Source organism: Erinaceus europaeus, chromosome 4, assembly GCF_950295315.1.
Source record: "Erinaceus europaeus chromosome 4, mEriEur2.1, whole genome shotgun sequence".
In the NCBI taxonomy this organism is placed as follows: Eukaryota; Metazoa; Chordata; class Mammalia; order Eulipotyphla; family Erinaceidae; genus Erinaceus; species Erinaceus europaeus.
Genome location: NC_080165.1, coordinates 19,495,300 through 19,521,548, shown reverse-complemented (window position 1 = coordinate 19,521,548; position 26,249 = coordinate 19,495,300). Strand labels below are relative to the sequence as shown.

The following is a 26,249-nucleotide window of genomic DNA, read 5'->3' as shown; positions in this document are numbered from 1 at the left end:
TGCGGCCGGGCGGGCCGGCTGGCTGGGAAGATGGCGGCGGGAGCCGTGGCCGCCGCGGCTGAGCGGGCCCGGGAAGTCCGGGGGACGCGGGCCGAGGCCGGGGCCGGGCCATGAGCGCGCTGCCCTCTAGTCCCCGAGCCGCGGAGCCCGTCCGCGCTCACGGGCCGCCCCACGGCCCTCGCTATGGCGCGGCTCGCGGACTACTTCGTGCTGGTGGCGTTCGGGCCGCACCCGCGCGGTGAGTGCCGGGGCCGGGGCCGGGGCCGGGGCTGGCGGCCGAGCGCCCACACTTGCCCGCGAGGCGGTGGGAGGCGCCAGCGGACGGACAGACGCCAGGGGCCGGCGTGAGGGTCTCCCGGACACCTGCCAGCCGGGCTGGGAGCTGGGGGTCGGGGTCGGGGGCCCGAGGTCGGGAAGCGACGGCCTCCCGGAGCTGGACAGAGATGACCCGCTACTCTCTCGGGCAGAGACGGACAGACAGCGCCTGATGTCCGTCGGCCGGGAGGTGCAAGTCCTGGCTTCTCGGCCTCCCCGAGCCCCGGTGGGTGGGACGGGCCCGTGCGCGGCTCAGCTGGCAGCCCCTCCTCAGACCTGGGGCCTCGCAGGGGGTCTGGGGCCGGGGCGGCGGAGACCCAGGAGCTGTTCAGGGGCTGCATCACGGAGAGGCGGTGACCGCGCGGGGACTCGGAGGACTTGGGGAGGAAGTGTGGGGAGGAGAGCGCACGGCTTTCCTCCTGGCAGAGGGCCCCGGGCTTCTGGCCTGCACGCCAAGCCCCGGGTGGGAGAATCAGTGTGATGACTGATGCTGATGGCCAAGGCGCCTTGGTCCATGTGGAGGGTCAGTGGCTGTGTCTGAGAGCACTTTAGCCCCGGGGTAGGGGGTAGGAGAAAACTGAGCCTGACAATGACATCAGCCACAGCAGAGTAAATGGGGCGTTGGGGAGCATGTGTGCCAGGCCCTGCAAGGCCCGTGTGTGTGTGTGTGTGTGTGTGTGTGTGTGTGTGTGTGTGTGTGTGTGATCGCACTTTCTTCCCAGTAACCCTATATGGATTCCCCACTAGCATCCCATCCCATGAGCTGTGTTGGGGTTAATGCCCAAGCTGAGAGGAGGCCAGAACTTGCACCCAGCTGAGGACCCAGACCCCAACTGCAAGGGGTGTGTGTGGGGTGGGGGAGAATGGGACCTAGTGCATGTCATAGGTGGGGGCTGAATCTTAAGCCTGTGGGTGGGATTGAGACCACCACCACCCCTTTCTCTTTCTTGTCAGCCCAACTACCATTGTCACCATTGGGGACTCAGACTTCTCTCCCTTCTCTTGGCTCTTTTTTTTTTTAACCCCCCCCCCCAGACTCTACCTGCACACACTAGACTGGCAGTGCCCTGTCTCTCAGCCCCTGCGCATTCTTTTTGCTGCTATCTGTTCCTGATACCCTCAGTTATGAGTGTGTTTTTCTCTCCAGAGAGGAAGTTCTCTCAGGCAGTCTGGTGCCCACACTCTGCATGTGGCAGACTCAGCCTGCTGTATGCCTCCACCTGTTTGCTCCAAGCTGCACGTGGGGGTGGTGAGCAGGTGCATGGGATCCAGGGACACGAGGCCAGCGGGGGTCGGGGAAGCACCCCATCGTGTGGGGCTGTATGCGCAGAGACTGATGATCCTGAGTTCCGGGATAGGAGGCAGGAACCTCAGGCAGACAGAACCTTGTGGGGTGTATGCTGTTGGTGGTGGCTACAGGGCTGGGGAGTTGAGGATGAACACGAGGGAGGTGAGTGGAGTCCTGGCCAGGCTCCGTGACAGGTGGGCTGTGACACCTGTGCTCTCTGCTGGTACTGCGTGGGAGGAGTCAGCATCCTCGGTGTGTGTGGCCCTTGAGCAAGTTGGGAGAGAAGGCTGGAGTGCAGTGCTCACTCACCTTGAATGGTGGGAAGCAGTGGGGGTGGGGGACCAAGGAGCCCTCCCACCCTGCCTTTTTGGGTTGTTGCTGGCTAGTTATTAGCAGGCTGCCCAGACTCAGGCCCTCTTACCATGACTTGTGCATTCCTGTGACGAACAATGCCAGAGTCCCTGGTCATGGACAGGGGTCGGGTGTAAGGAAGCATGTAGTGACAGAGCGACACTTAGCGTCAGTGGTCCCTGACTGTCACTTTGGGCCAGTCATTCTGCTCTCTGCTCCTGCCTCCTCTGGAGATGGGGGAGTCCCACTGACTTCTGGGCGATGAGAGCAGGGAATGGGCACACATATGAGGCCGTTTGCAAAGGAGGCTCCAGAGGACGGGCAGACAAGGATGGACAGCAGTGCGTAGATGCTTCGCCCACAGACACAGTGGTCACCTCTACAGGGGGTAGGGACTCCTGAGCTGGCAGGCCCAGGACACCCAGAGAGGAATACAGGGCCTTTTGGGTCAGTGGAGGGGACAGAAGAAACAGATACCTTGTTATTGGGTTGAATCTGGACATCCTGTCAGGGGTCCTGTCTGAGCAAGTATCTTGGTTTTCCACCTGGCTGACCTCCAGTAGGAAGGTAGGAGGGAGGTAGGGGGATCACCTTTCATCTCAGAGGGTGCAGACCCCTCGCCTGGTTAGTGGAGAGCGCTTTTCTTCAAGGACGTGGGTTTAGCACCTTCTGCACTGTGGGTCTGACTCTGGGGACAGGTGAGGGGTCAGACAGACCATACGTGCCCACCTCCTGGCTCCAGAGGGCCCTGACGGGCAGGGTCAGCTGAGTTACCGTGGGACAGCTAAAGCCAGGTCTTTCTGGGGGAGGATAGGATGCATTTGACTTGACTGGGTGGCCCAGTATGTATCTCCTGGGGAGGGGAGTCTGGGTCCTCCTGCCGCTGGAGGGTACCCCCAGATTCTAAGAAGACCTTGTATCCCATGACTTGGGCTCTTCTAGTTGGGACCCTGCTGAGCCGCTGAATTCCTGGCCCATCTATTCTCCCCGCCCATGTTCCTGCCCTCCCTCCCGAGCAGGTTGGGGCTGTTTGGGTTGGTCTCAGAGGACTCCCAGCCCTGTGCCTGGAAGCCCCAAGGGTCCAGGGACTGAGACAAGAGCTGGTCTGATCTGACGGGGAAGGTTGGGGATAGACCCCCCCACGCAGAGGCCACCCCCCTTTGTCTTGTGCCGAGGGTTGGGGAGGCAGAGCAGCAGAAAGGTGCCATGCTCCCTTACCCTCTTCCTATAGCCAGGCTAGTGTTGGGGTGTGGGAGGGGCGGGGCGGAGCGGAGGTTGCCACCCTCCATGCCTCTGCCCACAGCGCACACTAGCCCAGCCAGCCCTTCAGGCGCTGGAGCCTGGCACTGGCGACGGCACTGCCAGAAGATGACAGAAGGCGTGCTCTGTGTCCTCCCGCTCTGGGTTCAGTCCTGTAGCCCACAGCTGCTGCGGGGATGTGGCTACAAGAGGAAGTTCCCGTCCCCATCTCAGGGGACCTTTCCTCCTGGGGCCCCCAGAGTCCCTCCCTATGACACCCTTTGCCGGTTGGAGTCATCCTGTTACTGTGGGCTGGAGGTGCCCTCCTTCTCACCTTGTGTGGCAAGGAGTTGAGCTGCCACAGGTCATCTCTGTGGCCTCAAGGGCTCGAGTGGGCGAGGGACCCAGAGAGATACAGGCATCCCCCCCCCCCCCAGGATGCAGGCCAGCTGCCAAGCTGCAGGCTGAGGTCTTAGTGAAGGGTCAGGAAGAGACCACGAGGCACCCTGGGGGGGCCTGTCTGGAGCCCAGGCTCTGCAGTCTGATTGAGGAACCTGTTTGCTTGTGCAGTATGAGTGGGGCCTCATACTGTGGGAGGATGGCTGTGCACCGGTAGTGTGCACTCAGCGAGCCCTGATGAGGCTGTGTGTGTGGGGCACAGGTGCAGTGATGGGTACACAGACGTGGTTCCTGGCTCGTGGTTCCTCATTCTGACTGGCGCAGTCAACAGGCGCATTGGGGACCAAAAAAGGAGCAGTGGAGGGAGGCAGGCGGTCCATGTCCCACCACAGGCCCCAAGTTGGGGTATGCTCGCTGGGCTGAGAACTGAAGGCCATGTTTGGGGCTATCATGGCCTGTGAGAAGGTGCTTGGGGGACACTTGTCCACTCCTGCATAGTCACATACTCCATATTCAACAGGGCCAGCTTAGGAAAACCCTGTGCTTGACTCCTCAGAGGGAGAGCTCTGCAGCAGAAGCCAGCATTTCCCATGATGCACTTCACATGGGGAAGGCTGCTCAGAGCACCCAATTGAAGGTGGCCTGCCTGGCGGGCTTGGGGAGGGAGAGTGGGGCAGAGATGCTGTCCCAGCTGCTTACACCTTCTTCCTTCCTCTGCCTGCTGCCTCGTGGCAAGAACTGGATGAGCCCTGGGTTCCAGCCAGGCCTGTGCCCAGATGGTGGTTTGGGGCTGCCTACAAGTTGGCTCTCGGGGGGAGTGTTTGGAGGTATGGTGAGGGAGGAGCCATTCTCAGGACCAGCCAGCCTGGCCTGTGAGTGGACCTTGGGGGTGTGTCTGGAGGGCTCCAGGGGTTCCTCTTGTTTGCCTGTGTGGGTAGGTGTGGCAGCAGTCAACACCTGTCCCCTTCTCGTCCTGTCTGCTGCTTGTGTAGACTGTCAGTGGTGGCAGGGGGATGGGAGCAGGAAGCTGAGGTTTAGTGAGTCAGAGTCATGGCCGCTCACTGCCCCCCTCAGCTTGGAGACAGAAAGCTACCTGCTGCTGACCTTGGCAGTGCCGCCACAGTCCAGAGGGGGTGGTCTCAGCCTGAAGCCACACCTTGGGCTACCAGGGCTCCTCCCACGGGGCTCTGTCCAGAAGACCCTCCCCACCTGTCTGCTGGTGCTCCTCTGCTCTGCTGGTGTGGACTGTGCTGTGGAGGCTGTTCCCCCAGGTGGTGGAGATATCTGTGTTCCACGCTCTGTGTGTCCTGTGGGTGAGTGTGCCCCGATGTGCACTTGCGTCTCTGTGTTGAATGCGTGGTGAGGGTGAGGAAGACTTTTGTCTCCTGCTTCCTGCTGCTGTGCTGGGTGGCAGCTGGAAAAAGAACAGCCCAGTCCTTCCCTTCGAATCCTGTGAGGCATATGCTCCTTCTGGCTTGACTGTTGAGTGAACCGGAGGCAGGGTCTGCAGCAGGCTCCACTGTGGACGGGGAATCAGGGGTCTCTGGGGAACACAGTGGGAGCTAGTAGGCTGTGGATGGGTTGTGCCTGGAGACCCTCATTCTGACCTTCCTCCTTGGCCTGGGGGTGTCCTGGGTGGCTCCTCCAGGTGTAGCCTTGTGCACGGTGGTCAGTATGAGTCGAAGGGAGGCACACCTTTGGCCCTCCTCTCGGCTGCTGGACTCCAGCTCCAGGAGGCTGCTGCTTACTCCTTCAGTGCCCATCCTGGGACGGCACCCCCTTGGCCAGCTTACGCTCCTCTCTGTCCTGGCGGTTGACTTCCCCACCTTGTATAAGCCAGTGTGTCTGGGAGGCAGTGGGGCCCAGTACCACTGTGAGGCTGCGGGCCTGGCTGGTGGTCCCTGGTCCAGAAAAGAGCTGTGAAATGGCTCCCCCAAGTGGGCCCAGGCCTGGCTAGTGAAGGGGAGCCCGGGGCAGGGCCAGGCTCAGAGCTCTGGGGTGTTTCTACCATTTTCCGGGTGCTGCTCATTGCAGGGCATGTCTGGAGGGTCCCGGGGACTGAGTGCCTTAGCTGGAGGCTGCCCATGGAATAGTTCAGAACTCCTGCCCTCTGGCTGAAGGGCGTGTGTCATGCAGTAGTGCCAGATGTGGGTCCTGGGAATGGTGTGGGAGTCAGGTGTGCCCCCCAGCCAGCACTTCATGCTCCTGGCACTTGGCTCAGCTGAGACTTACTCAGGCCCTGATCCCACAGCGGGGACTTCTCTGTGAGCTTGGGTCCTGTGACTGCCTCTCCCCACAAGACTATTTTTAGGGAAATGATAGGTCTGTTTAGGCTGGTCTGATGGCAGATGAGGCCCAGGGTGGTTGGGATGTTTCCATTCGAGCCTTGAAGTAACCAAGTGCGACCGTCACGGCCTGACTTAGTGTGTGTGTGTGTGTGTGTGTGTGTGTGTGTGTGTGTGTGTGTGTGTGTGTGTCTCTGACTGACTGACTGACTTGTTAGGGTGTGCGCGTGCATGCAAGCTTAACCACTTGTTCTTATCCACAGGGAGTGGGGAAGGCCAGGGCCAGATCCTGCAGCGCTTCCCAGAGAAGGACTGGGAAGACAACCCATTTCCCCAGGGCATCGAGCTGGTGAGTGGAGGAGCTGCTCCCCAGGCCCTTGTGTGTTGGGGTGCTGAGGTCAGGGGACACCTGCGGGGCAGAGCGACTGCTAGCACTGATCCCTCCAGGGCCGGGAGGAGTTTCTCAGAGCCTGAGGCTCCTTGTGCCCCTGCTGAAAGCAAGGAGGTATCTGAGCTGCAAGGGGCTGGGCACCATGTCTTGTCACACTGTCCTTCTCTCAGGAAGGTAGGGTCCATGTCCTGCATCATAGTCAGACCCAAACTGGTAGTATATTTATGGGGGAGCAGAGCAGCTTTGGATCAGGAAGTGGGACACCCGGGTTCCAGGGCAGGGTGCCACCTTTCGGCTGGAACCCTCCATCCAGGCCTGGTGTACAGATGCGGCGGGTGGGCGAGGCTGCTGAACCCCACCTCCTCCTTGCCACCAGTTTTGCCAGCCCAGCGGGTGGCAGCTGTGTCCTGAGAGGAACCCGCCGACCTTCTTCGTTGCTGTCCTCACTGACATCAACTCCGAGCGGCACTACTGTGCCTGCTTGACGTTCTGGGAGCCAGCGGACCCCACACAGGTCAGCTTGGGCTAGCCCGCCCCGCCTCGTGTGTCTTCCTGTCTGTGTTAATCCCGGTGCCCTGCCCTGCGGAGGCTGGAGTTCTCGGAGGGCCTGTCCTCCAAGTGACCCTAGTTACTTGTACCTTCCCCTTGGGTTTGTGGGATGTGCCCGAGAGTTGACAAATGGGGTTCTGTCCGCAGGAGGCTGCGTGCAATGAGGACCTCACTGACAGGGAAGAGGAGGAGGAAGGGGGCCCCTTGCGCCAGTCCCAGTCCCCCACAGTCCCTGGGCCACCTGGCCAGCTGTTTGCTCCAAAGACGCTTGTGTTGGTGTCTCGGTTGGACCACGCAGAGGTGTTCAGGGTGAGGCAGGCCGCCGAGACATGAGGTGGGACATGGGTGTTCCCGTGGGCTAGGGGCCATCGTCCCTCTGTGGTCTTTGCAGAACAGCCTCGGTCTCATCTACACCATCCACGTGGAGGGCCTGAACGTGGGCCTGGAGAATGTGATCGGGAACCTGCTCACGTGCACCATCCCCCTCGCCGGGGGCTCACAGGTGAGTTTTGGGGACAGCTGCTGCCCTCTGCAGTCCCAGGCCTCGTGCTGCGTGTGGCCATGGCGGAGGCCTGGCAGGTACCCAGAGTGCAGCCTGGGCTGAGCCCAGCCCGGAGCTTGTTGTCCTCGCCCCTCATCTTGGTGTCTTGGTGCCGTCGCCGTCGCCGTCGCCCGCCCTGTGTGTCTGACCCTGCCTGCTCACTGCCTGCCCGGTGTCTCGCCTGGCTCTCTCCCTGGCCTCCTTCAGCGCCTCTGTCGAGCTCCTGCTCCTTGGTGTGTGTCTGTCTCTGGATGTTGGTGTCAGCTTCTCTGTCCGCTCCCTGGTCTGGGCCCTGTGGGCCGGTGTGTCTAACCGTGTCTTTCTGCCCGTCTGTCTTGTGCAGCTGGACTCTGTTGAGGAAGGAGTGGTACGGATTCTTTGCTTCTTCTGCCCAACTCCCCCCATGCCCCGCCACGCCCCACGTCAGAGGCCTTGAGTTCTTTCTGCAGCAGTGCTCTGTCCGCCAGAGGCTGGGTGGCCTTTCCCTTGTGCCATCTGTCCCAGCTAGTCCCATCTTGGGGGTCCATCAGCCTTCCCACCCAAGGCCTTGGAGCTCTGGACTGACACAGGTGCGGTCCGAGCTGCTGAAAGTGTCCCCCCCCCAATCCACAGAGAACCATCTCCTTGGGGGCCGGAGACCGGCAGGTCATCCAGATCCCACTTGCTGACTCGCTTCCCATCAGCCGCTGCAGTGTGGCCCTGCTCTTCCGCCAGCTGGGTGAGGCTGCCATCCCCTATCCGCACAGCCTCCCTGTCCTCCCTGTCCTCTTTGGGACAGGTGGCCAGAGGTCGAGGTTCTTACTCTGCCTGGGGTGGCTGCCCAGGGCCCCTCCAACCCCGTGCTCTCCTCTCAGGCATCACCAACGTGCTGTCTTTGTTCTGTGCGGCGCTTACGGAGCACAAGGTGCTCTTCCTGTCTCGCAGCTATCAGCGACTCTCGGATGCCTGCCGGGGCCTCCTGGCATTGCTGTTCCCTCTCAGATACAGGTGCCCACTGCCTGCCCCTCTGCCCCAGCCCCCACTCCCACCCCACCTGCTGCATTCTTAGCGGGGTTCCCCGTACTCAGTCTTAGCCCACTGCAGCTTCACCTACGTGCCCATCCTGCCGGCGCAGCTGCTAGAAGTCCTCAGCACACCCACTCCCTTTATCATCGGTGTCAACGCGGCCTTCCAGGCAGAGACCCAGGAGCTGGTGAGGGCCTGAGTCGTGTCCCCCTGGCTGCTGTGGACCCTACCGCCTGGTCACTCACTCCTGACCATTCGCTCCTTTTGGTCCATAGCTGGATGTGATAATTGCTGATCTCGATGGGGGGACAGTGACTATCCCCGAGTGTGTGCACATTCCACCCCTGCCGGAGCCGCTGCAGAGCCAGACACACAGCCTTCTGAGCATGGTGAGGCGGGGCAGGGCTACAGAAGGGCCGGGATCCTGGGGAGCGCGCACTGCAATCACCTGGCGCAAGAGGGTTCCAGAACCCGGGGCTGAAGTGCCACCGACCTGCTCCCCATGGCTTCCACAGGTCCTGGATCCAGAGCTGGAGTTGGCTGACCTTGCCTTCCCCCCACCCTCTACATCCACGTCCTCCCTGAAGATGCAGGTAGGGGTCACTGCTGCTCTGGTGGGGTCCCATAATCCCCTTGGGCCTTGCGTTCCTTCTGACCGGGATCCTCTGTACAGGAGTGGCAGAATCCTAGAGGAAGGTTGGGGAGGGGACAGAGGGGTCTGGGGAGGCCTGATCAGGAGTGAGAGGAGGTGGGGGGCAGCTCTGTCCATGTGGGACCTGCTGTTCTTCCATCCTCACCTGTGCTCCCAGGACAAGGAGCTGCGTGCTGTCTTCCTGCGGCTCTTTGCTCAGCTCCTACAGGGCTACCGCTGGTGTCTGCACATGGTCCGCATCCACCCAGAGCCTGTCATCCGCTTTCATAAGGTGGGCAGCCAGGGCGCAGAGGGGCAGGCGGGTACGAGGTTGTGGCTGGAGGACTGACCCCTTGTACCTCCAGGCAGCTTTCCTGGGCCAGCGAGGGCTGGTGGAGGACGATTTCCTGATGAAGGTGCTGGAGGGCATGGCCTTTGCGGGCTTCGTGTCGGAACGAGGGGTCCCTTACCGCCCGATAGACCTGTTTGATGAGGTACACGGCCACCCCAGCTGGGGAGAGCCCCCACCCGCCCCTCTCTGCCTGGTCCTCCTGACCTGCCTCCTCCTACAGCTGGTGGCTCATGATGTGGCACGGATGCGGGCGGACGAGAACCACCCTCAGCGTGTTCTGCGCCACGTTAAGGAGCTGGCGGAACAGCTGTATAAGAACGTATGGCGGTGCCCAGGGACGGCTGGCCCAGCCAGATCACTGCCGCACTTGTCCCACGCTCATCACCCGTGTCTGTCTGCGTTCCCTAGGAAAATCCATACCCAGCTGTGGCGATGCACAAGGTGCAGAAACCAGGGGAGGCCAGTCACCTGCGGCGGGCACCCCGGCCCTTCCCCCGCCTGGATGAGGGCACCGTGCAGTGGATCGTGGACCAGGCTACGGCCAAGTTGCAGGGTGCACCCCCGGCAGTGAAGGCTGAGAAGAAGACCACCGTACCCTCGGGGCCCCCCATGAGTGTGTAATGGTGAGGGGGGGGGGCCGGCCCAGAGTAGGCGTGAGGTCAGAGGTGAGCGTGCTGTCTATTCCCTAGCTGCCATCCTGGAGCGGAGCAGTGGTCTCCATGGCAACAGCGCTCGCAGGCTGGAGGTGGTCCGGAACTGCATTTCCTATGTGTTTGAGGGGAAGATGCTCGAGGCCAAAAAGGTGAGGGTGCTCTGGGAGTGGGGGCCTCTGGGGCCTGTCAGGGGAGCCCTGAGCTGGGGAGGGTCGGGGTGGGCTCAGGTAGGTTCAGAGCCACAGCTCTCAGGACCTCTAGCCCCTGCGCACTCATGGGCTGGGTGGAGGAGGCTGTACTGGCTGGAAGGGCAGGTGGACGGCAGGTGCCAGGTGCCCCCCTCCCTAGCATGGCTGCACAGGGCTTGTGGGGAGGAGACTGAAAAGGTGCCCCGCACAGGGAAAAAGTGTAGACCCACCCACATAGGGCATTTTTCAGTAATTTAGAGCAAGTAGAACTTAATGACACCATTATAAGGGACTCTCACAACAGCCAGTTGGAATGAGTCTCGTGTTTTGCGGCCATGTGGTCGCCATGGGAAGCACCTCATTTCTCCACCAGCTGCTGTCGGGTTTGGCTCCTGCCGAGCATGGTGGGCAGTGTGGCAGAAAGCTGTGATACAGAGAGTGGCTTTGAGGACACAGTGTCTGTCGCCTTGCTTCTGTTCTGTGACTTCTGTGTAGGGTCTGGACCCTATGGGAGTATTTGCCTCCACTGAGCAGTGAAGCCCTAGAGTACAAATGAGCTAGACGACGTCTAGGGCTTCTGTTCCTTCAGCCTGAACTCTGGCCTCCCAGCCAGTGCCCTCCAGACCTTGGCTATGCCGGGGCCTCCCCCAGCCCTCCTGCAGGGTGTGGCTGAGTTGTCTCCATGCTGGTCCCTATCTCCAGCTGCTCCCGGCTGTGCTGAGGGCTCTGAAGGGGCGTGCGGCCCGCCGCTGCCTCGCCCAGGAGCTGCACCTGCACGTGCAGCAGAACCGGGCCGTCCTGGACCACCAGCAGTTCGACTTCGTTGTCCGCATGATGAACTGCTGCCTGCAGGTGGGCCTGGCCAGCCTCCCCCTTGTGGCTGCGGCACTGGGGCAGCAGGGGTCCCCAGGCCACCTCTGAGGGTGTATCTTACAGCAGTGCCACAGCTGGAGAGTCCTGGGTTGTGGAGGGAATGGCATTGGGGAACCCTTGCTGGGGAGGGGGGGGGCGGCGGGTGCTGGGCTCTCCCTTTCTGAACATGAGGCAGCTCTGGGGAGCAGATGAGACAGCGGGCATAGGGCCGTGAGGGGCATGGGGTGACAGTTCTGAGCCTCACGGCTCACGGCTCACGCAGGACTGTACATCACTGGACGAACATGGCATCGCAGCTGCTCTGCTGCCCTTGGTCACGGCCTTCTGCCGGGTGAGTCCTGGGTGGCCCCGGGGCTTCCGCCAGCCGCCTCCTGCTGCACCCGGCTGACTCTCACCTGCCCTCTGTAGAAGCTGAGCCCAGGGGTGACGCAGTTTGCATACAGCTGTGTGCAGGAGCACGTGGTGTGGAGCACGCCGCAGTTCTGGGAGGCCATGTTCTATGGGGATGTGCAGACCCACATTCGGGCCCTCTACCTGGAGCCCGCTGAAGACCAAGACCCTTCCCAGGTGCGCAGGGGCTCCTTGGGCCAGGGGCCTGGGGCCAGCCTGGCCGTAGCTCATTTGTTGCCCCGGCAGGGCGGGGAGGTATCTGCACAGAACGAGAGCTCTGCTCTGGATGTGGCATCGGAGCAGCGGCGCCTGTGGCCAACCCTGAGCCGAGAGAAGCAGCAGGAGCTGGTACAGAAGGAGGAGAGCACGGTGTTCAGCCAGGCCATCCACTACGCCAACCGCATGAGCTACTTGCTGCTGCCCCTGGACAGCAGCAAGAGCCGCCTGCTGCGGGATCGCGCGGGCCTGGGGGACCTGGAGAGCGCCAGCAACAGCTTGGTCACCAACAGGTGGGGGCAGGCCCAGTGGGAGGGGCAGCGTGGGGCTGTGCCTTTGGGGAGGTGGCCCGTGCCCACCGCGTCCCCTCTCCTGCCCAGCATGGCGGGCAGTGTGGCCGAAAGCTACGACACAGAGAGTGGCTTTGAGGACGCAGAGAGCTGCGATGTGGCCGGGGCTGTGGTTCGCTTCATCAACCGCTTTGTGGACAAGGTCTGCACAGAGAGTGGGGTCACCAGCGACCACCTCAAGGGGCTGCATGTCATGGTTCCAGGTATGGGGGGTCTGGGCTTGGGAACACTCCTCAGATGGGCCTGTGTGGGGCCCAGACCGAGAGAACTGCCCTCCCTCAGACATTGTTCAGATGCACATCGAGACCTTGGAGGCCGTGCACCGGGAGAGCAAGAGGCTGCCTCCCATCCAGAAGGTGAGTGGGGCTGAGTGGCAGGTGGTCTGGCCGGCGGGGCAGGTCCTCGGACCTGAGCGGGAGCCTGACTTACATACGGGTCCTGCCCCCGAGCAGCCTAAACTGCTGAGGCCGCGCCTGCTGCCGGGCGAGGAGTGTGTGCTGGATGGCCTGCGAGTCTACCTGCTGCCCGATGGTCGTGAGGAAGGCACGGGGGGCAGTGGAGGGGGCCCCGCGCTGCTTCCCGCTGAAGGCGCAGTCTTCCTCACCACGTACCGGGTCATCTTCACGGGGATGCCCACCGACCCCCTGGGTGAGCTTTTGCCCCTCTCCCCACCTGCACCCTACTTGCCCTGCTTCCCCTCTCCCTCTCAGGGCTGCGAGAGCTCTGGGGAGAGGCCACTGTCTTCCCCTACTCCCTCACCCTGCAACCCTGAGATTCTGACCGCCCCCTGTGGCCCCTTGACTGTGTGCATCTGTCACAAGTGGGGGAACAGGTGGTGGTCCGCTCCTTCCCGGTGGCCGCGCTGACCAAGGAGAAGCGCATCAATGTCCAGACCCCTGTGGAACAGCTTTTGCAGGATGGGCTGCAGCTGCGCTCCTGCACATTCCAGGTGGGCGAGGGGGTCAGGCCATCGCTGCTGTGGGCAGGTTTGGGAGCCGGGCACTCCCTGCTCCCCCGGGTCCCTTTCTCTCATGAGCTGTTCTTGGCCTGGATTCCCTGCATGTTTGTGATCCCTCTTGAGGAAGTCACTGTGCCCCGAGCACGGAGTCATCTGCCTGCTCGTCGTGCCAGCCTTTGGGCCTTTCCTGTTTTCTTCAAGGGCACCAGCCCTAGAATTCATGCCGCAGTGCTGCTGCACAAGCCCACTGCAGTGACGCTCATAAGCCCAGGATGAAGCGTCTTCACACATTAGGTTCCTCGGCTTCACAGCCATGCCACAGACTAGGGCACGCTCCTCTGTGTGCCCTCTGTCTTTGTGGTGCTCCCACAGGGGGGCATGCCCCACCTGGCCCCTGGTGTCCAGAACTTCCTGGAGAGATGCAGTGGCCCTCACAGCCCCTTGGTAGGCCTCAGGGTGTTCTCGCTTGTCGTCCTTGTGGAGACACTGAGTCCCAGCAGCATGGTGTGGGCCTTGCTCACGCCTGCCTGCCTCTGAGGTTGTGGCCAGGCCCAGAGTCTGCCCAGACCTCTCAGCTGCTTGTGTCCCACACAGCTGCTGAAGATGGCCTTCGACGAGGAGGTGGGGTCCGACAGCGCCGAGCTTTTCCGTAAGCAGCTGCATAAACTTCGCTACCCGCCAGATGTCAGGGGTACCTTTGCACTCACACTTGGCTCTATGCACACACCTGGCCGGCCGCCCCGAGTCGCCAAGGACAAGGGACCTTCCCTCAGGTGTGGAGTTGGGCCCCAAGACCAGGACACCCACCCCTCCCAGAACTGCTACCGTCATGCCCCTGGCTCCACTTGGTTCATCTCTGCTGATGCTACATCCCCAGGACCCTGTCTCGGAACCTGGTTAAGAATGCTAAGAAGACCATCGGGCGGCAGTACGTCACTCGGAAAAAGTACAACCCACCCAGCTGGGAGCATCGGGGCCAGCCTCCCCTCGAGGACCAGGAAGATGAGATCTCAGGTGAGGGCACAGGACCCTGGGTGGTCTGGGTGAAGATCCCCCACAGAGAGCTCGGGGTGACACTCCTCTGTGCCTGTTCTGCCCCAGTGTCAGAGGAGCTGGAGCCCAGTACGCTCACCCCATCTTCGGCTCTGAAGCCCTCAGACCGCATGACCATGAGCAGCCTGGTGGAGCGGGCCTGCTGTCGGGACTACCAGCGCCTGGGACTGGGCACGCTGAGTAGCAGCCTGAGCCGTGCCAAGTCTGAGCCCTTTCGGATCTCCCCGGTCAACCGCATGTATGCTATCTGCCGCAGGTGAGTGGTCGGCCTGCAGCTGGAGAGTGGGCTGGGGGAGAACTCAGCGGGCTATGGGCTGACGTGGACGTCTCAGGTGTGGGTGATCTCCGGGAGCCTGCAGGGCTGGGGGCCCTGGCCTAGGGACCCTGACTGCACCTGTGCACCTCCTCTCAGCTACCCGGGGCTGCTGATCGTCCCTCAGAGCATCCAGGACAACGCCCTGCAGCGGGTCTCTCGCTGCTACCGTCAGAACCGCTTCCCTGTGGTCTGCTGGCGGAGTGGGCGCTCCAAGGCCGTGCTGTTGCGCTCTGGGGGCCTGCACGGCAAGGGCGTCGTCGGCCTTTTCAAGGCCCAGAATGCGCCGTCTCCAGGTATCTTCCCTCTTCCCTACCCTGTGCTGTGTGGGCCCCGTCCACCGTGCTCCAGCTCTGCCTCCCCACACAGGCCAGTCACAGGCAGACTCCAGCAGTTTGGAGCAGGAGAAATACCTGCAGGCCGTGGTCAGCTCCATGCCCCGCTACGCCGATGCGTCAGGCCGCAACACCCTCAGCGGCTTCTCCTCGGCCCACATGAGCAGCCATGGTGAGGGGTGGTGGAGGGCAGGAGGACTTCTGGGGGCTTGTGGGGGCATTTATGGAGAGAGACCAGGCAGGGGGCAGAATGATTGGGGTGTGCGACCAGGTGAGTTGAGACCTCTCTCAGATCACCTCCTTGCCTTCTGCCAGTCTCATTGACCAAGCTCTGAGCACCCCTGTGCTGCCTCCGCCACCTGCCACTCTGCAGGACTCCTTAGAGGCCCATCTCCTCCCTTTCCTTACCAGGGATTAAGGGGGGTCCTCAGGCGCACCCGTTAACCCCGTGACGCCGCCCCTGTGAGGCGTGTCCCCTGTGTGCTCTGGCGCGCTCAGCCCATGCCCCTTGGTGCTCAACGCTCTGTGTTTGTTGGCACCACTGCTGGGCTCTGGAGCCATGGGTGCTGGGAATAGGGCAGCAGTCTGCCTGTGGTCACTTCACGGCTGCTCTCCTGAGGAAGGCCAGGCTGGAGGGTGCAGACCTTGCTCTGCACTGGCTCCTCTGCTAGGCACCCCACTCCTTCATGCATGGGCTCTGGGCTCGCCAGTCACTGGCACTAGGTGTGTTATAGGCTACACCCACCACAGGCTGAGCGATTCTTACAGGCAGCTCAGTTCCCTGTTCTTCAAGGTCTTCGTCTTCCCCTAAGGAGACTGGAGCATCTCCTGCTGTACCTGAAGCTGACCCAAGTCTGGATGGGGCCATCCTGGCAGTGCCCCATCTCATAGAGGGCTGGGCTGGCCTCAGCCATGCTCAAGTTCCAGCAGGCTTTGTACATGTCAGAAGGACACACTGCACCCTCTCTGTGGGTGGCCCATCCTCCTACCCACAGCATGGCCGACTGGCATGCTTGTCTGTCTGTGGTGAGGGTAGTGCCTTGCCACCCACCAGATGCAGATGAATGTGGGGTCATGGGTTTTGGAGAGACCACTGCAGAGTCCTGTGGCCCCTTGCGCCTCCAGATTGGGCCCCTATCTGTTGGCCTCTGCATGCAGGTGTTGCCCTGGGGCCTGGACTGCCTGTGGCCAGTCTGCAACAGCTCAGAACTGTTCTCCGTGGTTCTGGGCTGGAGCGCATGCTCTCTAGACCTCTTCTTCTCTGGGATGAGCTCAAGGGCCCATATGCCACTGTGTGTCTGGTAGAGGCTGCTTCATGGTTGTGTGTGATGGACAGCTCTGAGCAAGATTTGTGGGGTGGGGTGGGGTGGGGTGGTGAGGGCCCAGAGACGGCCAAGGAGGAAAGCTTTACAAGAGAGCCCAGACTTGCTGCCCCTCCTCTTCCCACATGCCCTGGCCACTGTTCCCACTGCCCAGAGGCCTGGAGGGTGTTTGTGGTGATCCCTGCTATCTCTGGGGCCAGGCCTGAGCCTTCTCTCTGCTGTGCCCCCAGTGCCCAGTCCCAGAGCCAGGGTCACCACGCTGTCCAACCCCATGGCGGCCTCGGCCTCCAGACGGACTGCTCCCCGAGGTACTGTACTGGTCACATGGGCACTGGGAGCACAGTGCCCCCACACCTGGCACTGACGACCCCCACGCGACTGCAAGGGCTCGGCACTAATGTCTCCCCCACACCTGGCACTAACGTTCATGTGATAGACCAGTATAACAGCCCTCCCACAGCCCTGGGCACTAACAGCCTGAGCCCTGAGTGTCCTCAACACTAACGCAGGCACAGGCCTTGCTGTCCTGTTGACCCCCCACCCCTCCCTGGGAGTTCCATCCAGGTAAGTGGTGCCCCTGCCCTGCTCAGGCACTCAACTGCTTTCTCTGTGCAGGCAAATGGGGCAGCGTCCGAGCCAGTGGGCGCAGCAGTGGGCTTAGCACTGATGTGGGCTCCCGGCTGGCAGGCAGAGACATGCTGGCTCCCCCGCAGGCCAATGGGGCCCTGCCTGACCCGGGCTTCCTGCGCCCCCAGCGTGCAGCCCTCTACATCATTGGGGACAAGGCCCAACTCAAGGTGACTGCACTGGGGGCTTGGGGCCAGGTGGGGCCAGTGGCCAGGCCACCTCTCACCACGGCAGCCTCCTGCAGGGTGTGCGGCCAGATCCCTTGCAGCAGTGGGAACTGGTGCCCATCGAGGTGTTTGAGGTACGGCAAGTGAAGGCCAGCTTCAAGAAATTGCTGAAGGCTTGTGTCCCGGGCTGCGTACCTGCTGAGCTTAGCCCTACTTCCTTCCTGCGCTCACTGGAGGAGTCCGAATGGCTTGTTCAGGTCTCTGTCCCCACTACAGCAGAGCATCACCGTGGTGGGGGAAGGTGGAGATGGTGGGGAGGGCCATCAGGGCTACTGGCCTAGAACCAAGTTGACAGTGTCTTGGTTTGCTTGTGTGACAGTATCGGTCCTGGGGCTGACCAGCAGTACCTACTAGGGGGCAGTACCCAGATACTAGAAGCAGGCCAGGCCCAGCCATGTCTGGGTGCTGTGTTCTCTGTTGGGGTGGAACTGGCACGACTGGGACACGGAAAGGCCTCTTCAGTCCTGGGGCTCCTGGGAGGGTGGGAGGAAGCAGTGGCAGAGCTTCAGTGTCCGGCTAGTTGGTTCTGGCGTGGGGTGCTGAGGGGTCTGGTCATTGCAGATTCACAAGCTGCTGCAGGTGTCGGTGCTGGTGGTGGAGCTCCTGGACTCGGGTTCCTCAGTCTTGGTGAGCCTGGAGGACGGCTGGGACATCACCACCCAGGTGCGTGTGGGCCACGGGGGCTGAGCGGGGCCCGGACCCCTGGTCCTGCTGACTCTTCCTGACTCACTCCCGGCACCACCAGGTGGTGTCGCTGGTGCAGCTGCTCTCGGATCCCTTCTACCGCACGCTGGAGGGCTTCCGCTTGCTGGTGGAGAAGGAGTGGCTGTCCTTCGGCCACCGCTTCAGCCACCGTGGGGCCCACACCCTAGCAGGGCAGAGCAGCGGCTTCACGCCTGTCTTCCTGCAGTTCTTGGACTGTGTGTACCAGGTGAGCAGGTAGCCGGGGGCGGGGCTGCATGCTGTGACCCCTGGCCCTGACTCTGCCTGGCCCGCACAGATCCACCTGCAGTTCCCCATGGAGTTCGAGTTCAGCCCATTCTACCTCAAGTTCCTTGGCTACCACCATGTGTCACGCCGCTTCCGGACCTTCCTCCTTGACTCCGATTATGAGCGCATTGAGCTGGGTGCGGGGTCCTGGGGTTGGGTGTGGGGTAGAAGGGTGGTGTAGTCCCGGGCTGGGGGCCAGGACTGGGGTTAGGCCAGGGCTCAGCACTGTCCCCTGCAGGGCTGCTCTATGAGGAAAAAGGGGAGCGCAAGGCCCAGCAGGTGTGCCGGTCGGTGTGGGAGTACGTGGACCGGCTGAGCAAGCGGACACCTGTGTTCTACAACTACATGTACGCGCCCGAGGACACGGAGGTGAGGACACGGAGGTGAGCCGGGGCCTGGTTGGGTGGGGGGCTCCTCCTGACCCAGCTCCTCATGCCACTCCCACCCCCAGGTCCTGCGGCCCTATAGCAATGTGTCCAACCTGAAGGTGTGGGACTTCTACACCGAGGAGACGCTGGCCGAGGGTCCCCCCTACGACTGGGAACTGGCCCAGGGGCCCCCTGAGCCCCCTGAAGAGGACCGACCCGATGGGGGTGCCCCACAGAGCAGACGCCGGGTAGTGTGGCCTTGTTATGACAGCCGGCCCCGTGCCCAGCCTGATGCCATCTCACGTCTGCTGGAGGTGTGTCAGCCTGGCCTAGGCACCACATCGTGTGCATGTGTGTGTGCGTGTGTGCGTGTGTGTGTGTGTGTGTGTGTGTGTGTGTACACAGGTGTGCTCATGTCCATGCACTGGGTGTGTGTTCACTGAATGCTCACATTTATGCATGCCTGTGTGAGCCTGAGCCCTGGGCCTGGCCTGCCCTCCGCCAGCCCTCTGCAGTGCCTCCTGCCCTCTAGTGGCCCCGCCCTCACCGGATGCTGCAGGTGACTGGATGTTTTTGTCTTGAGTGTGGGTGTCAGGGCCTGATGTCTCTGCTCTGAGCCCCTGTGCTTTCCCTGCTGGCTTTCCCAGGGCTGGTTCGTTCCTCCTGCTAGACTCTGCACACCCTCCTGGGGTGCCCATTGCCAACCACACCCAGCTCCCTGGTGACTCTAGTCAGGACTGTCCCCCCTGGATGCCAGCAGGACGCCTCTGGACCCTCCTGTCCCAGCGCCCCTACAGAAACAAGTGTGTCTATGGCCTCTGCTGCCCGCAGTGCACATGTTTGCTGGCCTCAGGAGTCAGGGTCCAATGGGACAGAGACCCCTAGGAGAGGGGAAGGAGCACTGTGAGCTGGGGTGGCTGGGGAGATTAGCCCACAAGACAGTTGGCTTCTGGGGGATTAGCTCAGCCTCTAGAGCTGCTACTGCTGGTGGGATTTGTGGGAGACTGGGAGAGTGAGGATACATGTCCTGCCGCTCAGGAGCTGGAGCTGGAGCCCGACAAGTAATATCAATACACCGTGATGTCCTAACACTGGGCCTGGCTTGAAGGCACCTGCTGGCAGGGTTTGGTGGGCACAGGGCCATCACTTTGTGAGGGGACACACAGGCACAGGGGCAGAGGAGTTCTCTGTCTGCTGATGTTCGTGAAGTACAGTTGGCTTGCTTGTAGGTGAGAGAAGGTGCCAGCACGTAAATCCTGGGTCCACTCGGTGTGTCTGTGAGCATGTGCCCTTACCCTCAGCCAGTCACGGGCCCCTCTGAGTTCTCTTGCCAGCTTTGCACACGGGCTGCTCAGCAGGGCCCTTCCCATCACCCTGTTATGCTTCAGGCTTTTGTTACACATTTTACTTTCACATATGATGCAAACATGCGGCATCTGCGCTATTTGTTTTAAATATTCAACTTTATTACTGTTTTCACATGGAGCCATACATAGACTCATACGTGCGTGTTTCACCACTCCAGGCACTGTGTCATTCAGACAGACACCACAGCACCAGGATGTCCTCAGTGGCTGTAACACATTCTTCCATGCTGTGCCAGGACTCACACCTGGGCTGTGTGCGTGGCAAGGCAGGTGTCCTAGTCAGGAGTCAGCTAGTCCTGCCAAATTTAAAGAAATTAGGATAGGAGGAAAAGCCTGCTATTGTTCGTGCTCCCTGCGCCCCGTTCAGCTAGATTAGAGCTGGAGTTGTTTCCCTTCAGTCTGGTAAACATCCCCCCCCCCAATTTTCCCCAATTTTTTCTGCCAGTATTTTTTTCTTTCTTTTTATTTATTCCCTTTTGTTGCCCTTGTTGTTATTTTATTGTTGTTGTAGTTATTATTGTTGTTGTTATTGATGTCATTGTTGGATAGAACAGAGAGAAATGGAGAGAGGAGGGGAAGACAGAGAGGGGGAGAGAAAGACAGACACCTGCAGTCCTGCTTCACCACTTGTGAAGCCACTCCCCTGTAGGTGGGGAGCCGGGGGCTTGAACCAGGATCCTTATGCCAGTCCTTGCACTTTTTAACTGCTTTTTAATCCTCTAATCATTGCAATCTATTTTTCTTAAAATTTCATATATTTATCTGTTGGGTTGTTGAAGTCATGATGCAATTTTCCATAGAAAAAATACCTCGGGGAGTCGGGTGGTAGCGCAGCGGGTTAAGTGCACATGGCACAAAGCACAAGGACTGGCAAGGATCCCGGTTCGAGCCCCCTGCTCCCCACATGCAGGGGGGTTGGAGTGAAGCAGGTCTGCAGGTGTATATCTTTCTCTCCCCCTCCCTGTCTTCCCCTCCACTCTCCATTTCTCTCTGTCCTATCTAACAATGACAACATCAATAACAATAATAACTACAACAATGAAAAACAACAAGGACAACAAAAGAGAAAATTAATAAAAAAAAAAAAAAGAAAAGAAAAAATACCTCATGGGGGCCTGGTGGTGGAGCGCCCAGGTAAGTGCACATATTACCATGGTTACCCAGGTTCCAGCCTCTAGCCTCCAGCCACAAGAGGAAGTTTCACAAGCAGTGAAACAGATCTTCAGGTCTCTCTTTTTCTCTCTCCCTCTCTATCTCCCTCTCTCAATTTCTGTCTATCCTACCCAATAAAATAGAGAAATAAATGGCTACCAGGAGTGGTGAGTTCACAGTGCTCGCACCAAGCCCCAGAAATGAATGACCCTGGTGGCAATAAACAAAAACGTGGCGTGACTTTTCTGACAAGCCGCTGACGTGTGAGAGAACTAGAACCTCACTGGCGTGTGTAGGTTCTGTGTAGTACTGAGGATTAATCCTAGGGCCTCACTCATGTCAGCCTTCCTGACTGCAGGGGGAAGAGGGTGGTGGTGGTGGTGGTGGTGGTGGTGGTGGTGGTGGTGTGTGGGGAAGAGAGAGAGAGAGAGAGAGGGAGCGAGCACTCTGGAGTTTCCTTTTTCAAACTGGTCTTCAGGGCCTAATAGATTGCTCAGTTCGTTAGGTCTCAAGATCTGTACCCTGCTATCACAGAGGTCTCAGATTGACTCCCTGGCGCCACTGTAGGGCAAAGCTGAGTGGTATTCTGGCCTCTTTCTCTTACAAAAGTGAGTAAGTGGGCTCGGTGGTGGTACAGTGGGTAAATGCCTGGCTTTAATGCTTGATGTACCAAGTTCCATCCCCTGCATCTGCATCATATGTGCCAGAGTGGTACTCTAATTCTCTCTCTCTGTGTCTCTATCTCTCTGTGTCTCCCTTGTATCAGAAAATAAATCAGGGGGACCAAGTGGTGGCGCACCTGGTTGAGCGCACATGTTACATACAGTGCACAAGGACCTGGGTTCAAGCCCCTGGCCCCCACCTGCAGAGGGAAAGCTTTGCGAGTGATGAAGCAGGGCTGCAGGTGTCTCTGTCTCTCTATCTCCCCCTTCCTTTCTCGATTTCTGGCTATCTCTATCCAATAAATAATTAAATAAAAAATTTTTAAAGAAAGAAATCTTCATTCTCGTGTGAGGTAAACGTGACAGCCACCACACTACAGAAACAGACAGAAGTCTTCAGCCTCTATAAAGATTCCCCACTGCATAACCATTGTGTTCATCTTTTTCTTTATTTTTTGACCAGAGCACTGTTCAGCTCTGGCTTATGGTGGTGCAGGGGATTGAACCTGGGACTTTGGAGCCTTCAGGCATGAGAGTCTCTTTGCATAACCATTATGCTATCTACCCCTGCCCTTATCTTTTTCTTTAAATCCTTAAACATGTTTTGTAATTCACTCATGCGCTACTTAACAGCACAGGTCATTGGCTGTGAACTGAGTGCTTGAACCATGTGAATATCAGAGAGTGGACAGGAGCCTAGGTGGTCCGGCTGACCGCACAGGCCGGCTGTATGTAGGAGCCGCTACCGCTTGGGCTCCCTGCAGGTGACTGGCACCGCTCTGCGGCACAGAGCTGTGACTGGTAAATGTCTCGCATGCTGGTTCATTCCTGGGTCTGTTGAGCTTTTTTCCTCATTATGGATCCCAATTCCCTCCTTTTGGTTGTATGTAACTATTTTAGTGAGCTGCACATTGTTGAGGATCAGGGTCGTGTCTTCCTCTGAAGCCTTGCGTTTCATTCTTTATTAGTGACATTTGATTATTTCTTTTGACCAGAGCACTGCTCGGTTCTGGTTTATGACGGCATAGGGGTCAGACCTGGGCTTTTGGAGCCTCAGGCATGAGAGCCTCTTTTTGCACCACCATTATGCTGTCTCCTCCCCTTTGAGTTTCATTCTTATTAGCAATTAGTGAACTGTGAACTAACTTGGTTCTTCAAGCTTGTCTTTATTTTTTAAATATTTATTTATAAGGGAAAGGGTGTGAGAGAGAACCAGAGCATCACTCTGGCACATATGTAATGCAAGGTGAATTCAGGACCTCATGCAGGAGAGCCCAGCACTTTATTCACTGCACCACCTCTCATACCCATTTCAGACTTACCTTTTAGGCTCTGTAGGGCAGCTCTGCTTACACTTGGTGTACAGGGGCCGTGCTCTAAACACATGACCTTTCACCGTGTCCATGGAAGGATGGCATCTTCAGCAAGGTTTCTCTACTCTGGCTGTTTAGAATCCCTCCATCTTTCCCGCCCTGTCACTCCCAGAATTCTTCAGCTTATAGCTCCCAAGTAGCTGCTCTCTGCCAGGGCCTGTGTCGGTTTCCAGACCACCTCTGCGTCCCTTAGCATTTACAGGCTGCCCATCTCTGCCACTCCAGCTTAGCAGGACCCAGAATGGCATGGGTTCCACCACCACACCTCCAGCCAGCAGAAGGCTGGGCTGATCCTGGCTCAGGGTTCTAGATGGTGGCCATCCATCATCTACAAATGATGGCTTTTGGCTCCTGTCTAGTTTCAGAATTACTTGTCCTGGGTGGGTCAGTTGGGTCATTCACCAAGTCTTGGCTGGAAGTGGAGTCCTGGCCTGCCCTGTGTCTGTGGTGAAGTCGGCCAGCTCCTCTCCCTCTCTCTCTCTCCCTCTCTCCCTCCGTCTCTCTCTCCCTCTCTCTCTCTCCTTCTCTCCCTCTCCCTCTCTCTCTCTCTCTCTCCCTCTCTCTCTCTCCTTCTCTCCCTCTCTCTCTCTCCCTCTCTCTCTCCCTCTCTCCTTCTCTCCCTCTCTCTCTCTCCCTCTCTCTCCCTCTCTCTCCCTCTCTCCCTCTCTCTCTCCCTCCCTCTCTCTCCCTCCCTCTCTCTCTCCCTCTCTATCTCTCTCTCCCTCTCTATCTCTCTCTCCCTCTCTCTCTCCCTCCCTCTCTCTCCCTCCCTCTCTCTCTCCCTCTCTATCTCTCTCTCCCTCTCTATCTCTCTCTCCCTCTCTCGTAATCAGAACATTGCTCAGCTCTGGCTTACGGCGGTGCTTGGGGTTGAACCATTATGCCGTCTCTAATCCTTCAATCAACTCTTCTTTCTCTTTGTAGATTTTCTTTTCTTTTTAAATTCCTTTATTGGGGGATTAATGGTTCACTGTCAGCAGTACAGTACAGTAGTTTGTACACGCATAACATTTCCAGGTTTTCCACATAACAATACAACCCCTACTAGTCCTCCTCAGCTGTCATGTTCCAGGACCTGAGCCCTCCTCCCCACCCCAGAGTCTTTTACTTTGGTGCAATACACCAAAAAGATTTTCTTTTTCCTCTTGACTGTTTTTTTTTTTTTTGGGGGGGGGTGCACGGGTCGGGTAGAGTGAGGTGGTCCTCTTTGTCTTCAGCAGTTTTTCTATAATACCCCGGGGTCTGTGTACCCCAGCTTAGTTTGGGGTTTGTGGTGCTTCTTGTTCATTTTGTTCGCCGCCTCTTGTTACTTTGTACTTTTTACACCAAATGCTGGTTTTGTCCCTTTCCCTCCGGTCACACAACTTTCCATCTCCCACTTTCCTGCATTTTCCTGAGTAACGTGTGTCATTCACTAATTCTCCCTCAGGAGCTGCAAAAGTTGGAGACAGAGCTGGGGCGGCCCCCTGAACGCTGGAAGGACACATGGGATCGGGTGAAGGCCTCACAGCGCCTTGAGGGCCGGTCACATGGACGGTCTGATGGCCGTGTGAGTGGGGGAGGGCACTGGGGGGGGGTGATGTCAAGGTGCCTTCTCTGACACCGCCCCCCTCCTGCCCCCAGGGTACCCCCAGCTCCCTGCTGGTCTCCAGCGTCCCCCACCACCGCCGCTCGCTGGGTGTGTACCTGCAGGAGGGGCCCGTGGGCTCCACTCTGAGCCTCAGCCTGGACCAGAGTGACCAGAGCAGTGGGTCCACAGCATCTAGCTCCCGCCAGGCCGCCTGCCGCAGCGCCAGCACCCTCTACAGCCAGTTCCAGACAGCAGAGAGTGAGAACAGGTATTAAGGGAGTGGGCTGGAGGTGCTCTGTGGCCTGCCTGGCTCTCAGTTGGGGGCCAGGATGCCTGAGCGAAGCTTCTTAGGCTTAAGGGTTTGCTGGGAAGGCCGTCATGATAGCCTGAGCATCGGATGACAGTTGCTAGAGGAAGAACAGGTGGGTTTGGAATGGTTTAGGTGCACAACTGGTGACCAGGGACAGGCTGTGTTGATGGTAGGGGCCCCCATGAAGGTGGGCAGAGTTCCAGGTAAGGCCGGGACTGGGCAGGCTTTGTGCCAGCCTCAGAACTAGATTGCCTCCTGTGCCTGCCTTTTGTATATTCCTCCTCATTGCACTGCTTCCTGAGACCTGAGGGTCTGCTGTGGGCCCTCGCCAGTATCCCGTGATGGGTGTGGTTCGCCCCCTCCATCTCCTTTCTGAAGACAGCCCAGGACTCCCCTTGTGGGCTCCACCCTCGGTCTGGTTAGGGGCTGGAGGCTCTGATTGTGACCTCGTGTTGTGTGGCAGGTCCTATGAGGGCACCCTGTACAAGAAGGGAGCCTTCATGAAGCCCTGGAAGGCCCGATGGTTTGTGCTGGACAAGACCAAGCACCAGGTGAGTGGTTGAGCAGGAGTGGGTGTGGAGGGTGGGAGTAAGGCCACCCTGACCTCCATCCCCCTCAGCTTCGCTACTACGACCACCGAGTGGACAAGGAGTGCAAGGGCGTCATCGACCTGGCTGAGGTTGAGGCTGTGGTGCCTGGCACACCCACCATGGGTGCCCCCAAGACTGTAGATGAGAAAGCCTTCTTTGACGTGAGTCAGCTGGACGTGGGGTGGGATGGCTCTGTGGGGTGGAGCTGTGGAGTCAGTAAGCCATTGTTCTGTTCGCAGGTGAAGACGACGCGTCGTGTTTACAACTTCTGTGCCCAGGACGTGCCGTCGGCCCAGCAGTGGGTGGACCAGATCCAGGGCTGCCTGTCGGATGCCTGACCCGGCCCTGCTGTGTCCAGCGTTACAGACCACTAGGGATGGGCAGGGCCCCCCCACCCCACCATGTTTACAGCCCCCGCCCTCGACAGTATTGAGGCCCCACCCCAAACTTATGTGTACAGCCCCCCACCCTACCCCCACCCCCCACCCGGCTCTAACTTATTTTGGAGTCACAGTTGAGTGCCGGCTGGGGCCATGGTACAGCCCTCGGTGGGCCTGTAAATAGTCCTCCTGCCCTGCCTGCCAGTGCTGGCCCCGGCCGGCTGGCCACAGGCAAATTATTCCTAGAACCAGAGTCTATAAAGAGCGAACGAATTGTGCCACTCGCCGGCCTCGCTGTCCTCCCAGAGCCCCGTGTCTCCTCCCGCCACTCTGCCCCCAGTGCCCTGGTCAGCGTGTGGGTCTGCACCGGGGTGGAGTGTTTACGGCCCTCCTGGGTCCCAGCCACCCTGTCCCCCAAAGCTCAGGGGTATTCTTGGGACTGCCTGAGAAGACCCCACCCCTGCTGGAAGCTCCTGACAGAAAGGGCCCTTGAGGGGTGTGTGGTGAAGATGGTGCTCCCACAGGGAGGGGCATGGCCATTTGTGTATCTGCTGAGCGCAGAGGATGCGCGAGGTGTGGAGGATGCCGTCATGGGGATGCTCTGGCCCAGTCAGCAGTGGGGGCCTGGGAGAGATG

General features: G+C 59.5%; 1 protein-coding gene across 6 annotated transcripts; it reads left to right on the top strand.

The window, feature by feature from the left end:
- Positions 1–25,894, top strand: SBF1 (SET binding factor 1). Of its 6 annotated transcripts, none has more exons than XM_007519373.3 (41): positions 1–238; positions 6,141–6,226; positions 6,645–6,782; positions 6,965–7,126; positions 7,209–7,319; positions 7,971–8,076; positions 8,213–8,345; positions 8,442–8,550; positions 8,639–8,752; positions 8,879–8,956; positions 9,173–9,286; positions 9,360–9,488; positions 9,567–9,665; positions 9,755–9,959; positions 10,036–10,148; positions 10,890–11,039; positions 11,323–11,391; positions 11,469–11,627; positions 11,697–11,959; positions 12,047–12,219; positions 12,299–12,372; positions 12,469–12,664; positions 12,838–12,965; positions 13,569–13,747; positions 13,852–13,988; positions 14,076–14,283; positions 14,440–14,636; positions 14,710–14,847; positions 16,228–16,305; positions 16,613–16,794; positions 16,869–17,048; positions 17,413–17,514; positions 17,597–17,782; positions 17,852–17,978; positions 18,080–18,210; positions 18,293–18,523; positions 24,193–24,312; positions 24,387–24,601; positions 25,107–25,194; positions 25,263–25,394; positions 25,473–25,894. In XM_007519373.3, the coding sequence occupies exons 1-41, from the start codon at positions 184–186 to the stop codon at positions 25,569–25,571; spliced, it is 5,694 nt and encodes a 1,897-aa protein (XP_007519435.1). In that variant the 5' UTR covers positions 1–183; the 3' UTR covers positions 25,572–25,894. The 6 variants fall into 6 exon arrangements, with proteins under 6 accessions (XP_007519435.1, XP_060044814.1, XP_016042059.1 ...); XM_060188831.1 differs by having other exon boundaries at positions 16,198–16,305; XM_016186573.2 differs by lacking the exon at positions 16,228–16,305.
- The last annotated feature ends 355 nt before the right edge of the window (positions 25,895–26,249 follow it).

Excerpts from the sequence above, each read along its gene's own strand:
- SBF1 (XM_060188829.1), top strand. The coding sequence starts at position 184 with ATGGCGCGGCTCGCGGACTACTTCGTGCTGGTGGCGTTCGGGCCGCAC. Across the intron at positions 11,392-11,468 it reads TGGTCACGGCCTTCTGCCGG|AAGCTGAGCCCAGGGGTGAC; the intron begins GTGAGTCCTGGG and ends TGCCCTCTGTAG. Across the intron at positions 14,637-14,709 it reads CCAGAATGCGCCGTCTCCAG|GCCAGTCACAGGCAGACTCC; the intron begins GTATCTTCCCTC and ends CTCCCCACACAG.